This window comes from Schistocerca americana, chromosome 9, assembly GCF_021461395.2.
Source record: "Schistocerca americana isolate TAMUIC-IGC-003095 chromosome 9, iqSchAmer2.1, whole genome shotgun sequence".
NCBI lineage: Eukaryota > Metazoa > Arthropoda > Insecta > Orthoptera > Acrididae > Schistocerca > Schistocerca americana.
The window spans coordinates 195,226,794-195,244,031 of record NC_060127.1 but is presented as its reverse complement, the minus strand read 5'-3'; the positions used below and the strand labels follow the sequence as shown (position 1 = coordinate 195,244,031).

Sequence of the window (17,238 nt, the reverse complement as noted above, 5' to 3'; positions counted from 1 at the left end):
TACGAGTTCCCTATCAGCAGATAACATAAATCTTGTCTGCACATCTCGTGCTCCTTTTGGCAGCATCAGATGACGACGCTAAAGCAGCTGCTAGTGATAAGATAAGGAACGGTCGGAAGACCACAAGCAAGTGAAAGACCAGCAGTAATTAATAGAATAACTATGTATTGAATTTTTAGAAACGCATTTAAATGCGAGGTATACTTTTTACAACAGGGGACGACATCAATCCACACTTCTGCACTATTCGTCAGATAGCAGTTCCGCTGTGGGGAATACCAGCAACAAAGGGCAAAACAGTTGCACAAGAAATAAAGATCGTCTAGAGCTTAGAGAGTCCTAACTAGCAGAATGTGAGAAGCCACCAGAGGTAACGAACATGAGATATACTGATTGACCACGAATATAAAGGACGGTAAACACAGCGGTTCTTACCTCCATCAGCATCGGTGTGCGACTTGTGCAGGCACTGCTATGTGCTGCGTAGGCAGGCCTTGGCTCCTATGAATGTGATGGCAACTGACTACCACGAACGCCAGTGGAAAAGATGCAGGTAGCAGCTGTGTAGACAGACCTTGCTTCCTATGAATATAATGCTCTACTGTCTTGGTGGGTGAGGGTTATCGACCCTAGTTTGCATCTGCAGTTTATTTTTCTCCTGTACGCCGAAAACCATTACAGATTTTAGACGGTCCCAGGAGAGAAATATTCAGTGGATGGAAACCAATGTCCGAAGCGATCATCCACCGAGGCAACAGTGCATCACGTTCATAGGATACGAGGCCTGTCTGCGCAGCAGCCAGCTCCATCTTCTCCACTGGCGACCGTGGCAATCAGTGGCGATCACAAAACAATAAACAACACTGCGAGACGTCCTTCCTTCGGCCCGTCAGCGTACAAAGTCACGTTTGCTGACGAAGGGTTGCCTACTGGCAGGAGCCAGCGCCTATAACTTCAACGCTCTGTAGCGTCATCGGATGACGTTTGCGGACAAGGGTTCCTATTCTCGATTTGTTCCTCGAGACACTCCCTACAATCTCTCAACGTTTGTCACAAAATTTATGGAAGACCTCGTATACTATTGACTTCCTTTTCAAGAGTAATATTTATATCTTATAGTTACACTTAAGCGCCAAAGAAACTGGTATAGCATCCGTAAACAGGCAGAAACGACGCTGAAGTCGGTAACGCCTATGTAAGACAAGTGTCTGGCGCAGCTGTTAGATCAGTTACCGATAGGTTATCATATTTGAATGTGGTAATATAGTCGAGCAATGGGACAGTTTCTACGAGGTACCGATGAAGTGGGGATTTTTCCCGTATGACCATTTCACGAGTGTACCGAGAATATCAGGTATCAGGTAAAATATCAAATCTCTGAGATCACTGCGGTCGGAAAAAGATCCTGGAAGGATGGGACCAACGACGATTGAAGACAATCGTTCATCATGACGGAATTGCAACCCTTCCGCAAATTGTTGCAGATTTCAGTGCTGGGCTATCAACAAGTGTCAGCGTGCGAAACATTCAACGAAACATCATCGGTATGGGCTTTTTGAGCTGAAAGCCCACTCGTGTGCCCTTGATGACTGCATGACACAAAGCTATACGCCTCGCCTGTGCCTGTCAACACCGCCATCGGACTGTTGATGACTGGAAACATGTTGCCTGGTCAGTACGGTCTCGTTTCAAACTATGTCGAGCGGATGGACGTGTATGGGTATGGAGACAACCTCATGAATCCATGGACCCTGTGTGCCAGCAGGACATTGTTCAATCTGGTGGCGGCTCTGTAATGGTGTGGGGCATGTGCAGTTGGAGTGATATGGGACCCCTGATACGTCTAGATACCACTCTGGCAGGGTGACAGATACGTAAGCATCCTGTCTGATCAGCTATATCCATTTATGTCCGTTGTGTATTCTGACGAGCAATTCCAGCAGGACAATGCAACACTCCACACGTCTGGAATTGCTATAGAGTGACTTCAGGAACATTCTGAGTTTAAACACTTCCGGTGGCCACCAAACTCCCCAGATATGAACATTATTGAGCATATCTGGGATGCTTTGCAACATTCTGTTGAGAAGAGATCTCCACCCCCTCGTACTCTTACGGATTTATGGACAGTCCTGAAGGATTCATGGTGTCATTTCCCTCCAGTACTACTTCAGATGTTGGTCAAGTCCACGCCACGTCGTGTTGTGGCACTTCTGCGTGCTCGCGGAGACTCTACACGATATCAGGCAGGTGTACCAGTTTGTTTGGCTCTTCATTGTGTAAGGGGCGAGGAAAAAGTTTCAATTCGATGGAGCACTGTCAATAATAGGTACGGCAGTCATGTGAAATGTCCAAGAACAATGAGGCAACCATCCCAGCAATGTATCAGGTTGAAGATAGCCATTTGGTAAAACGCTGTGTCGTGCTGCCTGAAGATGTCTGTCACTGCCGCTGCACATCGTCGTCCGACAGGAATAGTTGACCGTTCAAGGCCTTTCTCAAAGGACAAAAGTCATTATTGTGCGATGGGGAGAGATCAGGACTATACGGGGGGGTGGGAAGGGAGGGGAGGGGTGGGGGGAGGGGTTGCACGTTTGTCTCCAAATTGAGTTGGTAGAACTTCTGCGTGACACGACTACCGACACGGGACGTGCGCTACAGCATAAGCTTGTAGCAGCGTTCCACAACGGTGGTTGTCGATAGTCGTGGTGCGCCATATACGTGTTTCATTCTCCGGTGGATGGCTACCTGTTTTTGTCCTTCGGCAGTCAAGAAGAGAATAACACCCGTTGGTCCTGTTTCGCCGCATTTGGCAATAACGTAGCCGTAGTTCACGGCTCCGTGTTTACCGTACGCACGTAGGTAAGACAGAAACGCCAAACTAATCGCTGGCCTCCATTCGACGTGTCGCATTCCACCCATTCCTTCACTAAGGGCTGCTGCGCCTCTTCAAACCGTCACCAGGCCTGGCTGCTGGCTTTCCACTCCGGTATCCTCCCTCACGCCATTTTTCATCGCAACCACAGCACCTGACACTAAACTGGCTGTCTCCGTATTTATTTGCTCCAAGGTGAAATTTCAAATATTTATGTATGTTTCATCTTGTATGACGTTAACAAAAATGTTGAATAAATACGTCACGTCAATTTTATAGTGGACACATGTTCATCCTAGGTTCACTGTATGGTCTATCCTTGGGAATGTCTAAATTTGTTATTGTATTCGTGTAAACTGTCATGAAAAAGTGATGCTACGAAACTGTTGCAGTTCGGTGAAATGGAGATGATGTTGTGGGTCATTGCGATGGACCGCAAGGAAAGTGGTGTCGTCACGTTATTTGAGTTCATACATTCCGTACTTCAGTAATGGCAGCATTAATTGTGCTTCAGGGGCGAGAGTATTGCTTCATTTCGAACATCGACAACCTGGGAGCGACGGTGGACCTGAACATCCTCAACCTGCTGCTGCACCCTACGGACAAGACGCCGGAGTTCGTGATGGAGGTCACCGACAAGACGAAGGCGGACGTCAAGGTGAGAGCGCCTGATCGCCGCACAGTAAAGCTTCAGAGCAGAACTACCAAAATATATCAGTCTGCGTTTCTTTCCTTGCATTCTTCTCTTTCTTGTACATCCGTCTTACGTGAGGTGTAGACTAGGCAAACCCCCTCTCCCCCCCTGCCCCCGCCCACTTTCTCCTGCCCTGAGTTTCTTTATTCCGCTTAATAAGCTGCTAACTTCGTCCACCTTTAATGTCTCATATCATTTAAAGCCCTTTTCCTCACCTCTCTCTGTCCCTCACTCTATGCAGCAATCTTTCCTTTGCTAACGTTTCGGGCAAAAAATTAATTGTAGTTATGAAAAAAATATATGACGGTAGTTGTTTGCAGCTAGGGTGTCCATTTAATTATCATTTCATTTCTAGCAAAGCTGCATGGTCATCCACGGTAACCGTTCTTTCGGGAACAGATACTACCGTCATATATAGTTAAAATATGGCTTCCCCGCCATTGACCTTCTTGTGCTAACGCACACGCTATCCCCGAACTCGTACGGGGCTTGGTAGATTAATCTGCCACGAGTAATGAGTATGATGGGCAAACATCTATTAGGCGCACTACGAATGTAGTGGTGTGGACATGTTGGGAATGTGGATCTCACGAGGAGCGTGCAAGGGATAAGTCCCTGCAGTCGCACTATCCTCTGTGCCTGCGGTGGCTCAGATGGATAGAGCGTCTGCCATGTAAGCAGGAGATCCCGGGTTCGAGTTCCGGTCGGGGCACACATTTTCAACATGTCCCCAATGAAGTACATCAATGCCTGTTTGCAGCTAGGGTGTCCATTTAATTATCATTTCATATGAAAAAAAATGTTTTAAGTAAATTTAATTGTGTAATTTGAGAGTAAATTTATTTTTCCAAAGTGACTTCTTTCAGGTGAAGTGCATTTTTGACAAAAATTTCTCCAGTCTGTTTCAAGGACACATCATCGACTTGATCTCATATTTTAAGCAGATATCGGCCTCAGTAGTCAATCCCGCGTAAAAATTTTGGCCCTAATTCTGAAGTACAGCTTTTGAACTTGGGCGCGCCACGGATGTCCGCCACTCGCTCCGCCCCTCTGCATCCGCCTAGTGCCCTAGCGCCAAGTACTGCACAGCTGAGTGGCCAACGACGAGCTGCTTGTCAATTACTGTTTCTCACATTGTTACATACTCCGTTGTGTCAAAGAGCGCGGTTTCTAAGCTGCAGCTGGCGCCAGAGATCCTCTTTCCTTTAATCCCGTCTCCAGCCATCCTGATTTAGGTTTTCCGTGATTTCTCTAAATCGTTTCAGGCAAATGCCGGGATGGTTCCTTTGAAAGGGCACGGCCGATTTGCTTCCCAATCCTTCCCTAACCCGAGCTTGCGCTCCGTCTCTAATGACCTCGTTGTCGACGGGACGTTAAACACTAACCACCACCACCACCACCTCTTTCCTTTGCACACCTTTACGTTGCGATTCGCAAATTCAGCGTAAAAGAATGAAACGAATTAGCGTGTCCCTAAAGAATTGCGCAGAGTTATTTATTAACATCGGTCTTGCTCGTTATTTACTTTGGGTTTTAAAGCTAGCATTGTTAAAGTGAAGTACATTTGCAGGAGTGCACCCTTGGAAAATCATTAATTTCATTTCATAATAATTCTTCAGTCGCTTAGGTTTATTCATTTTTTATGTTGAGGCATGTGTATAGATGTCGAAAATATTGTTGAAATAACATACAATGCATGTATATCTGTTAGGCTGACATGTTACGTACTCATATTGGCTACTATTTTTCGCGCAGAATAATGCGTTTTCGAACAAGGTTTCAAAATTAATTTTGGGCGAAGTGTCCACCTGGCGCCTTCTGCTGCCTCGTCTTCAATATATTTCGAATAGGCGGGCCCCGGTTGTCACTCCACTGTACGCTACTTGGCGCCGTGGGCAGTAAGGGAACGCAGTGGGACGGAGCAAGTGGCAAGCAACCGATGCGCGCAAAATTTCCTTGATAAGTCACTGCAGGAGGAGGAGGAGATTGGTGTTAAAGGTCCCGTCGACAACGAGGGAGCATGAGCGACAACCTGGATTAGGGAAGAATGGAGAAAGAAAGTGGCCATGCCCTTTCGAAGTAATCTTCCCTGCATTTGCCTTAAGCGATTTAGAGAAATCACGGAAAACATAAATCAGGATGGCCGGGTGCGGGTTTGAACCGTCGTCGTTCCGAACGCGAGTCCAGTGTTGTAACCACTGCGCCACCTCGCTCGCTTAGTGCCCTTACATTTTACACCAAAGCATCTTCAGGTCTTCAAGGGGATGGTCCAAGCGCCTTTTCCCTACCAATGAAACAGACGTGCATATCCCTGTTGACTTCTCATTTGCACTGTGTGCACCTTTCGATGTAGGGTGGGACGCTCATCCACTACGAGGACAAGCTGCGCCTGCTTGAGATCGCCCAGGTGCCCAAGGAGCACGTGGAGGACTTCAAGTCGGTCAAGACGTTCAAGTACTTCAACACCAACAACCTGTGGGTCAAGCTCGACGGTAAGTTGCTGCACGAGTCTTGCAGTTTTTATAAGGAATATAAATCCGCCTTAGAAAAAGTCACGATTACTTTGTTTCTCTTAACAATTCATTAACTTGTGATAAAGGTGCTTCATAGTGTTTCCGAGATCAAGGAGTAACCAGAACGTTATGGGTCCCGGTTTGGCATCTCACCACTGCTTAAATTTTGAATAAAAATTATCGGCAACGGCAGCCGAAGACTTCCGTTCTGCCAACGGTCTTGTAAATGAGGGAGGAGGGGCGGACGGAGGAACAGGGCACTCTTTTGCCCTTGAGGTGGGAAGCGGCCCCTAAAAGAAGGAAGAACCACCAATGATCAACGGAATGAGGACGCAGAACGCAATGTGAACCCCTGCGTTAGACACACATAACGTGTGTCCATAGACAGGCGGCTTGTAATTGAAAAAGTGTCATCATGTCTCTCCACTGACAAAATATTCCCGACTAGTCCCTCATTCCGATTTTCGGAAGGGGTCTGCCAAGTGGGGGTGACCATGAGAGAAAGAGTGAATAACCAACCAAAGAGTAACGTTCTAGGAGTCGGGGCGTGGAATGTCAGAAGTTTGAAAGTGATAGGAAAGCAAGAAAATCTGCGACGGGAAATGCTAAGACTCAGTCTAGATATAGCGGGTGTGAGTGAAGTGAAACGGAAGGAAGATAACGATTTCTGTTCAATGAGTACATCGCAATACCAACAGCAGCAGAAAATCTTATGACGGGAGTAGGATTGTTATGGATAGGAAGTTAGAGCAGAAAGTGAGTTACTGTGAGCAGTTCAGTGATAAGGTTGTTCTTATTAGAATCGACAGTAAACCAACACTGGCAGCGATAGTTCAGGAATACATGCCGATGTTGCAGACAGGAGATTAAGAGTTGGAGAAAGTATATGAGGAATCGAAAAGGGCGATGAAAATCTAACACTCATTGGGGATAGGAAGGCGGTTGGGGGGGAAGAAATAGAACGAAGTTTTATGGAACAATACGGGCTTCGAACTAGAAATGAGAGTGGAGAAGACTAATTGAGTTCTGCAATAGATTTCAGATGCTAACACTGAATACTTTGCTCCAGAATCACAAGAGGAAAAGGTATACTTGGGAAAGGTCGGGAGATACGGGAAGATTCTAGTTATATTACAACATGATCAGGCAGTAACTCTGAAATCAGATATGGCGTACCCAACTTCAGATATAGACTCAGATCACAATTTAGCAGTGACGAAGAGTAGGATGAAGTTTAAGAGACTAGTCAGGAAAAAAAAAGTTCGAAAGAACTGGGATACGAAAGTACAGTGTAATGAAGAGATACACTTAAACTTCTCTGAGGATATAGATACCGCAATAATGAATAGCGCAACAGGCAGCTAAGCTAAAGAGGAATGGACATATCCTGAAAGGACAATCGCCGAAGTTGGAAAGCAAAACATAGTTACAAGGAATGTAACTGCGAAGAAACCATGGGTAACAGAAGAAATACTTCAGTTAATCGACGGAAGTACAAAAGTGTTCAGGAAAGTTCAGGAATACAGAAATACAAAACAGTTAGGAAATAAACGGAAAGAGCGGAGAAGCTAAGAAGAAAAGGCTGCAGTAAAAATGTGAAGAAATCGAAATGGTAGTGCGGACTGGCCTAGCACACAATAGTCAAAACAACTGAAACGTGGAACTTTGGGAAAGCAGGAAAAGGTGTGGACGGGGCTAATCAGTTAGAGTTGGTTCTACAGTAAACACATACACTATTTAAGGAAATAATTTTTAAAAACAATCATTTAAAGGAAATTGACTAGCACAAGCTACACTGACGGCTGAAGGCCTTATTAAGAAAGAATTCAAATTATTTGTCGGCTGAAGGCCACGAGCAATAGGAATAATTTAAACAAAACATTATTTTTAAACATTCGACACAATCAGACCGAATAAGAAGGGAGTGATCCACTGACAGTGCTCCAAGGATCGACCTGAGAAAAGTGCCTACAGCTGCGTAAGCTGTGAGACAGGCAGCCAAGAGCTATGCTCACATAACGGGATGGCAACTCAAACTAGGGACAGCTTAAACGCCGACCAACACACTCGCAAAATCCACCTACGATGAGACAGCCAAAAGCACGATAGAATAACAGTTATCATCGTCAAATGGCAAGTATTTAATTACACAAATTGGCTCCACCAAATCCTAGTATGCAAACAGGGTTAAGACCAAATTGCCTATTCAAAAACTGATTAGATGCACACGGAACCGCAAAAGACAATTCCACAAACAACTCAGACAATGGTAAAACAGTCACTATACAGCAACAAGACGAATTGGAAGTAGACATGAACGCTAAGAACACAGAAACGGTGGAAAGATCAGACACACGTCGTCCACTGAGACGACCGACCGAACGACCAACCATCGGTGGTTGCCAATCAAGCCAGGCAAGGGAAACGTCGGAGAATAAAACCGCCAACTGACAGCTTGATGGCATGAGGTCACTTCGACGGACACACACACAAAGTGAAAGTTGCACTACTCGAATATAACGATCCATTCAAGTTAAACTCGCTGAATCCGGACCTCGACGTGGTCGTGCACTCTCGCGACCACGTCCTTCCATCGGGCAGTGCACGTGTGTCGCCAGCTCCGTCGGCGAGTGCTGGCGCTGTCGGACCTCACTGCTGCTCCGTCCCGACTGAACTGAACTCCCACACACGACGACCCCGATATACTCGAGGTCGCTCCAGAGATAGTACCACAGTACTCGCTATCGATAAACGCCGCTGCTGCCACTCACGGACAGACAAAGCGAGCAAACGTAGTGGCGCCAGTGAACGGACTAACAAAATGAGAGGTCACAATCCGAATACACGACGCCAACCTGCCAACGGCACAAACACGAGCCAAAGCACGGCTCAACGACCTTCGATGAGGTTGAGAGCAAGGGTGGTATCAATAAGAGTGTAAGGGGAATTCCACAGTTAAATGCAGCGGAAGGAGTGGAAAGGTGGACAGACTACAAAGATGGCCTGTATGAGGGGGAGAACTTGTCCGATGACGTCATAGAAGAGATAGAGGATGCAGTATTAGAATCGGAACTTAAAACAGCTTTGCACGACTGAAGATCAAATAAGGCAGAAGGGATAGATAACATACCATCGAAACTTGTAAAATTATTGGGGAAGTGGCAACAAAATGACTATTCACGTTGGTGTGTTGAATGTACGAGTCTAGCGACATACCATCTGACTTTCGAAAAAACATCATCCACACAATTCCGAAGACAGCAAGAGCTGACAAGTGCGAGAATTATCGCACAATCAGCTTAACAGCTCATGCATCCAAGTTACTGACAAGAATAACATACGGGAGAATGGAAAAGTAAATTAAGGATGTATTAGATGACCAGTTTGGCTTCAGAAAAGGTAAAGGCACCAGAGGGACGTTCTGAGTTTGCGCTTGATAATAGAAGCAAGACTAAAAAAAATCAACACACATACAAGGCATTTTTAAAGCTGGAAAAACATTAGGCAGTATAAAATGGTGCAAGATGTTCGAAATTCTCATAAAAATAGGGGTAAGCTATAGGTAAAGATGGGCAATATGCTATACGTACAACAACCAAGAGGGAACAGTAAGACTACAAGACCAAGAAGGAAATGCTCGGATTAAAAAGGGTGTAAGACAGGGACGTAGTCTTTCGCCCTCTGTTCAGTCTATTCATCGAAGAAGCAATGACGGAAATAAAAGAGAGGCTCAAGACTGGAATTGAAAGTTAGGGTGAAAGGATATCAATGATAAGAGTCTCTGATGACATTGCTATCCTAAGTGAAAGTAAAGAAGGATTACATGATCTGCTGAATTGAACGAACAGTCTAATGAGTACAGAATATGGATTGAGAGTAAATCGAAAAAAGACGAAAGTAAAGGCAAGTAGCGGAAATGGAAACAACGAGAAACTTAACATCAGGCTTAGTGATCACGAAGTAGACATAGGCAGCAAAACAACCCATGATCGATGGAACCAAGAGGATACAAAAAGCAGTCTAGCACTGGCAAAAAGGGCATTCTTGGCCAAGAGAAGAATAACATTATCAAACGTAGACCTTAATTTGGGAAAGTTTGGAGCACAGCATTGTATTGCAGTCACACATGGACTGTGGGAAAAATGGAACAGAAGAGAATCGAAGTATTTGGGATGTGCTGTTACAGAATAATATTGAAAATTAGGTGGACTGATAAGGTCAGGAATGAGGAGGAGGGATATCTGGAATACACTGACAAAAGATGGGACAGAATGATTGGATACCTTTTAAGACGTCAAGGAATGACTTTGACGTTACGAGGAAGTTGTAGACGGTAAAAACTGTAGAAGAAGACAGAGATTGGAATACACGCACAAATTACTGTGAACATAGGTTGCAGTTCATTTCAGATGGTTGTCCTTTGAAAGTCCTCAAAGCTTTTTATATGAAAAGGTTAAATCAATTCAGACTCACGTGTACGTAATATCAGTTTCATACCTCTTACAGTTCCTTCCAGCGTATTACTTTTCTGCTAGTAACATTTATTTCCCCGCTAACGCTGTCTTTTACTTATGCACGCAGCCATCGAACGTGTCCTGGACGAGCAGACGCTCAAGATGGAAATAATCGTGAACAACAAGTCGCTGGACGGAGGGCTGAACGTTGTGCAGCTGGAGACGGCCGTGGGGGCCGCCATGAAGTGCTTTGATGGTGGTCTGGGTGAGTACAGAGCGCATTCCGTAGCAGGATCTCGCGACCACTAATCTTTACTCAGGAACTACTGCACTGTGTCTTGTTACGACTTCGTAAACTCCCTTCTGTCAGGTGGGCGACGCTTGCAGCAGAATACAGAACTCCAGTTACACATTTCGCGCACAGGTGAAAGACAGACAGTCTGTTTACTCGCTTATTGAGCCAGAAGCAAAAAGCCGATTTACACTTTCACTGACATAAACTGGCGTTTTGCTGAAGCACATAGTGTGCAGTGTCCCTCAGGGTTCTGTACTTTCACTTCCTCTTCCCTTAATAGGCCCATACCTGCATACCGGTGAATTACGACTAAGTATGCCATATACATTTGAACTGTGAATTTACTTTCAAAACCTTTTGTTAAAAATTTACTTTATTTACTAGCGATTCATCAAGAACATTACCACAGTTAATCACACTATGTGAGCGTGGAAGTAGTTGCCAGTGGGTAACTGGTGAAAACAGATAAAATTTCTTTCAACAAATGGAAATTTTATGCCTAAAAATCCTTTTTTTAAAAAGATTTAAAAATTATAATCAGAAAGCACCCTCTCAACATCAAGTTACAATTTATTCAGAGGCAGAAATAACGAATTTTGACAGTATGAGCTTTTGGGGCTGAGAACCTTGCCGCTCCCTTTTGACACCTCTGAAAGACTACACTGGTGCAAATCTGCAACACACGACATTATCTTAAACTAAAATTTTTAACAACTCACACAAGCACATAAACTATGCACCCCATAGGAGGGATGTAAATGGTACAAAACACTAACATTAAAAAAATTAACTTGCCACCGAAGGCGCAATTTGTTTTTAAAAGAAAAACTCTTACGGTGGAAGGGTGGCAACTTCATATACTAAAATGACCATTTAAATTAAAAAAACCATGAAATGCAGTCTTCCATAAAATATACAAACATGCTCTACATTACACATGTACCGCCTCTCAAGATGATAGGCAACATAAAAGCATATTTCAGGAATTCGGCCTTTACACTTCAAGCAATAAATTCGTTAACACCGAATCCGACAAACATGACAGAGGCAGCTACTAACGTATGACACACCGACAGACAGACAGACACCAACTGCCTAACAAATGCGAACGGGAGACAGACGAGTAAGCTGGGGACGAGAGACTGATCAAGGAAATAAGTAGAATTCAACAAGTAAATGAAACAACATATCACGAATCACTTAACTTCTAATAACTGCGATGTCTGGCGAAGACCTGGCGCAGCACCCCCAAAACGCTCTCCCGAACCGTCCGCTGCCAGCCGCTTCAACGGACGCAGGAAGGCGCGCCCATCTCCCGTCTCCCGGCGTCGCATCTCGCACCGGCCAGCCCGATGTCGTGTGTTGACTCCTGTTGCTCTCGTGTCGGCCGGGAAGCCACTACGCCCCGCTATACGGCGCGGTCCACTGGACTGACGTGGTGACCTCACGTGGGCCGACGCTCCAGGCGGATAAGTCATCTTGTGCCTCAGTGCGCGACCGACCAACCGATCGGTCCAACCGCCAATGCCCATTGCCCGAACAAACTCGTGCAGACTGGCGGCCTAACACATACTAGCACTCCGGACGACAGACAGACACTGACTGCCCCACACTGACCCGGCTGACCAACTGACCAGACTCAGCCAGACTGCACACACTCAGACTGACCCCCTGGCGGGCTCATAGCGCCCCTTAAATGCACGTGAACAGGCAGCCCTTCCCCTTTCCCACCAGAGGGCGACACCAAAGCTGCGATTGCCACAGCGACGCCACCGCCAGAAACGGAGGGCGACTGCTTCACACTACGCGCTGCGGCGCGCTGTTCAAAACAGCAATTTTTACCACGGCTCAACATTCAAGATGTTTGTTGACTTATTTTACCAGAGTAATCGATGCAAATTCTGAATATAATAAAGAAAATATTATTGCGATTTCCCGTCCGAAGCCTGGTTTGATGCTGCACTTCACGCTAGTCTATACTCTGCAGGCCTCTTCATCGTCGCACAACTCCTGCAACCCACACCCACTGACTCGCAGGAAACAGAAACCAACAGCCGTAAATTTGTGCAATAATCTGCTTATGCGTAATAAAAGTATTCCATTAATTTACGGCCGTTGGGTACCTGTTTTCTGCAAGTCGTCTACCAGCCGCAGCCCCATTCGTCCATTCACAGAAGATGTAATTACAAAAATTGCATCCACTGAAACTGTTTATCGCAGTCAGATCTTAGCCTCTCTCTACAATATTTAACCTCCACACTTCTCTCCATCATCAAATTAATTAGTCTGTGATGTCTTAAGATGTGTCCTATGAACTGAACCCTTCTTTTTGTCAACTTGCACCACAAATTTCTTTTCCTATAGATTCGATTTAGCACCGACTCATTAGTTATTCGACCAACCCATCTATTTTTTTTCAACATCCTTCTGCTGCACCGCATTTCAAAAGCTCTTTTTGCCTGTACCGTTTATCGTCTTTGTCTCAGATCCGTGCGAGGCTGCACTCGAGACAAATACTTTTAGAGAAGTCTTCCTAAAACTTTAATCTATTTTAGATGTTAAAATATTCCTATTTCTTATGAACATGTGTTCTTGCTGTTGTAAGTATGAATTTTATCGTCCTTAATTCTTCTCTAATGAGATATTCGGATTTGGTCCTGAAATAGTAAACCCCAACTTCTGGTTACTGTGTGTCATTTTCTTACCTAATTTCCTCATCTTTTCCTCATTTAATTCGACTACGTTTGAATACACATGTTTTACTTTTGTTGATCTTAATCTTATAACCACATCTGAAGACAATATCCACCCCGTTTTCAGCTGTACTCCCAGACAGTTGGTAGTCTCTGACTGAATTATAATATCATCAGAAAATTTCAAAGTTTTTCTTTGTTGTCCGTGAACTTCATTTCTCTTTCCAAATTTCTCTTTGGTCTCATTTTCTACTTGTTCAATTTACCTTTCCATAATCGTGATCATTTTAGAATAGTCCTAGGAAAATGAACCACATTTATATAAATAAAGTTCAGTTCTCTTTCTAAATTTTTCTATGGCCTCATTTGCTAGCTTGTTCAATGTATCTTTTCATATCACGATAATTTTACAATGATCCTGAGGAATATACGGTACATTTAAGTGAATAAAATTAATTCAGTTTCCTAATGATCTAGCATTAATTACTTGGCTTACAGCTAAAGCCAGTCACTTCCAAGTAAAGCTTGAAAGCCTGGTCTCTTTTCAACTTTAACATAATAATTCATGAGAGACCATGACGGATTTTATGCTCTGAAATGTTACCCCTTTATATTAAATCTGGCCCACATTTACGTAAACGATGTCTGACTGAGATCATTGAAGTTTCAGAGTGGCAAGACCTTAAGTAAAGTATAACGGAATAAAAGCTAGGCTTAAGCAGACTTAACCAAGACAAACCTGAAACTAGAATTCTCACTGTAGACCACACATGTCTACTGACTGTATATGAAGATAAATTGTCTGTCATAGATACAATCTGTGGAATGCAAATGGTTTTGCCTTCTGTGCCCTACGCTATCTAATAATCTGAAAAACCGCGAGCTTGTGTGGTAGCAGAAATTATTTCGATTACTCCATCACCACTGATTCGGGTCTCGAACTTCCACAGCGATCTGTATGGAGGAAATTCTTACCTAATATATTTGTAATCACTATTTAAGGCAGGCCCTTCTCCACAGCTTTCAATGCAAATAAAATGAATGGGGTATCTTTCGAGAACATTGTCCTTGTGTTAACATTTGTGGAGGTGTGGAGCACACCGAAATATTCATTAAACAAAGACCAGGGAGGAAGATTCTTAATTCCTAAGGTCCCAACTACATTAAAACGTAGTATACAGTAAGGCAACGAAAAGCGACACACCACGAAGGAATTATCTGAATGGGAAGGAAACTGATGGATGTGACGTACATGTACAGACAAACAAAGATTACAATTTCAGAAAAAAATGGTTTTATTACTCAAGAAAAGAAGCTTCACAAATTGACCAGGTTCATAATGCGTTGGTCCACTTCTAGCCCTTATGCAAGCAGTTGCTCGGTTTGCCATTGATTGACAGAGTCGTTGGATGACCTCCTAGGGAACATCGTGCCAGACTCCGTCCAAATGGTGAGTTGTGTCGTCAGGATCCCAAGCTGGTTGGAGCGCCCTGCCCACAATGCTCCAAACGTTCTCAACTGGGGACGGATCCGGCGACCTTGCTGGCTAATGGAGGGTTTGGCCAGCACGAAGACAAGACTTGGAAAATCTCGCCGTGTGCGAGAAATGCCGCCCCAGACCGTCACACCTCGTTGTCTTCGCTGGCCATCCGGGTCCACTTCAATATATCATTTTGAAAAAAATGAAGACTTTATCAGTAAACCGCGCCATTTTGTTTTGGTTCCTATGGGAGCATCCCACATTTCATATCCATTCTCGATTCAAACACGTAATCCGTAAAGAAAGCCAAGGTTTTGATGGGCTGAACACTGAACAAACACCGATAAAGGTAACCAGGAAGTCAATGTCCAAAGCAGGGTTAGTATTCAAATACACTACTGGCCATTAAAATTGCTACACCACGAAGATGACGTGCTACAGAAGCGAAATTTAATCGACAGGAAGAAGATGCTGTGATATGCAAATGATTAGCTTTTCAGAGCATTCACACAAGTTTGGCGCCGGTGGCGACACCTACAACGTGCTGACATGAAGAAAGTTTCCAACCGATTTCTCATACACAAACAGCAGTTGACCGGCGTTGCCTGGTGAAACGTTGTTGTGATGCCTCGTGTAAGGAGGAGAAATGCGTACCATCACGTTTCCGACTTTGATATAGATCGGATTGTAGCCTATCGCCATTGCGGTTTACCTTAACGCGACATTGCTGCTCGCATTGGTCGAGATCCAATGACTGTTAGCAGAATATGGAATCGTAGGGTTCAGGAGGGTAATACGGAACGCCGTGCCGGATCCCAACGGTCTCGTATCACTAGCAGTCGAGATGACAGGCATCTTATCCGCATGGCTGTAACAGATCGTGCAGACACGTCTCGATCCCTGAGTCAACAGATGGGGATGTTTGCAACAGAATAACCATCTGCACGAACAGTTCGACGACGTTTGCAGCAGCATGGACTATCAGCTCGGAGACCATGGCTGCGGTTACCCTTGACGCTGCATCACAGACAGGAGCGCCTGCGATGGTGTACGCACATTGGAAGCGTGTATTCGTCACCGCCATACTGATGTATAACCCGGCGTGATGGTATGGGGTGCCATTGGCTATACGTTTCGGTCACCTCTTGTTCGCATTGACGGCACTTTGAACAGTGGACGTTACATTTCAGATGTGTTACGACCCGTGGCTCTACCCTTCATTCGAACCCTACGAAACCCTACATTTCAGCAGGATAATGCACGACCGCATGTTGCAGCTCCTGTACGGACCTTTCTGGATGCAGAAAATGTTCGACTGGTGCGCTGGCCAGCACATTCTCCAGATCTCTCACCAATTGAAAATGTCTGGTCAATGGTGGCCGAGCAACTGGCTCGTCACAATACGCCAGTCACTACTCTTGATGAACTGTGGTATCGTGTTGAAGCTGCGTGGGGAGCTGTACCTGTACACGCCATCCAAGCTCTGTTTGACTCAATGCCCAGGCGCATCAAGGCCGTTATTACGGCCAGAGGTGGTTGTTCTGGGTACTGATTTCTCAGGATCTATGCTACCAAACTGCATGAAAATGTAATCACATGTGAGTTCTAGTGTAATATATTTGTCCAATGAATACCCGTTTATCATCGGCATTTGTTCTTGGTGTAGCAATTTTAATGGCCAGTATCGTAGAAACTAGACGTAATTTGTACGAGAGGAGTTCAATAAGTAAGGCAACACGTTCTTTTCTCTGCCAGTTTCTGTTGAGCAACGCGGGATTTGGTGTGGCAGATCGTCGAATGTTCCTACTCCAGCCTCCTTGGAGGTGCGTTTCAAGCAGAGAGCTGTCATTGCTTTTGGCGGAAAACCAGAGCATCGCAGATGTTCATAGACACTTTCAGAATGTCTGCGGAACCATGCGAGTGAACAAAAGCACAGCGAGTCGTTGGCGAGGCATGTGTCATCATCGCAACAGGTCACGCAAACAATTCCAATCTCCCACTTGCCGGCTGGTAACACACAGCTGTGGCTCCTACAGTGTTGGAACGTGTGGACAGTCTCATTCGACATGATCGACGGATGGAAATCAGATACCTCGCTGCTCAACAGGACGTCTCTGTTGGTAGTGCTGATACACTCGTCCCCCAATTGGGTTGAAATGAGCTGGTCGCACGGCATTAATAGCCAGGAGTCCCCATCTGGAAAGGTTCGGCCGCTGAGCTGCAAGTCCTTGCGT

The 17,238-nt window shown here is 45.0% G+C and overlaps 1 protein-coding gene across 1 annotated transcript in view; it reads left to right on the top strand.

Moving 5' to 3' along the window:
- Positions 1 to 17,238, top strand: part of LOC124551179 (UTP--glucose-1-phosphate uridylyltransferase-like) — an 89,322-nt gene that overhangs the window by 54,315 nt on the left and 17,769 nt on the right. The window contains exons 6-8 of the mRNA XM_047126168.1: positions 3,390 to 3,533; positions 5,923 to 6,061; positions 10,664 to 10,801. Coding sequence (XP_046982124.1) covers positions 3,390 to 3,533; positions 5,923 to 6,061; positions 10,664 to 10,801 — 421 coding nt within the window. The remainder of the gene's footprint in view (positions 1 to 3,389; positions 3,534 to 5,922; positions 6,062 to 10,663; positions 10,802 to 17,238) is intronic.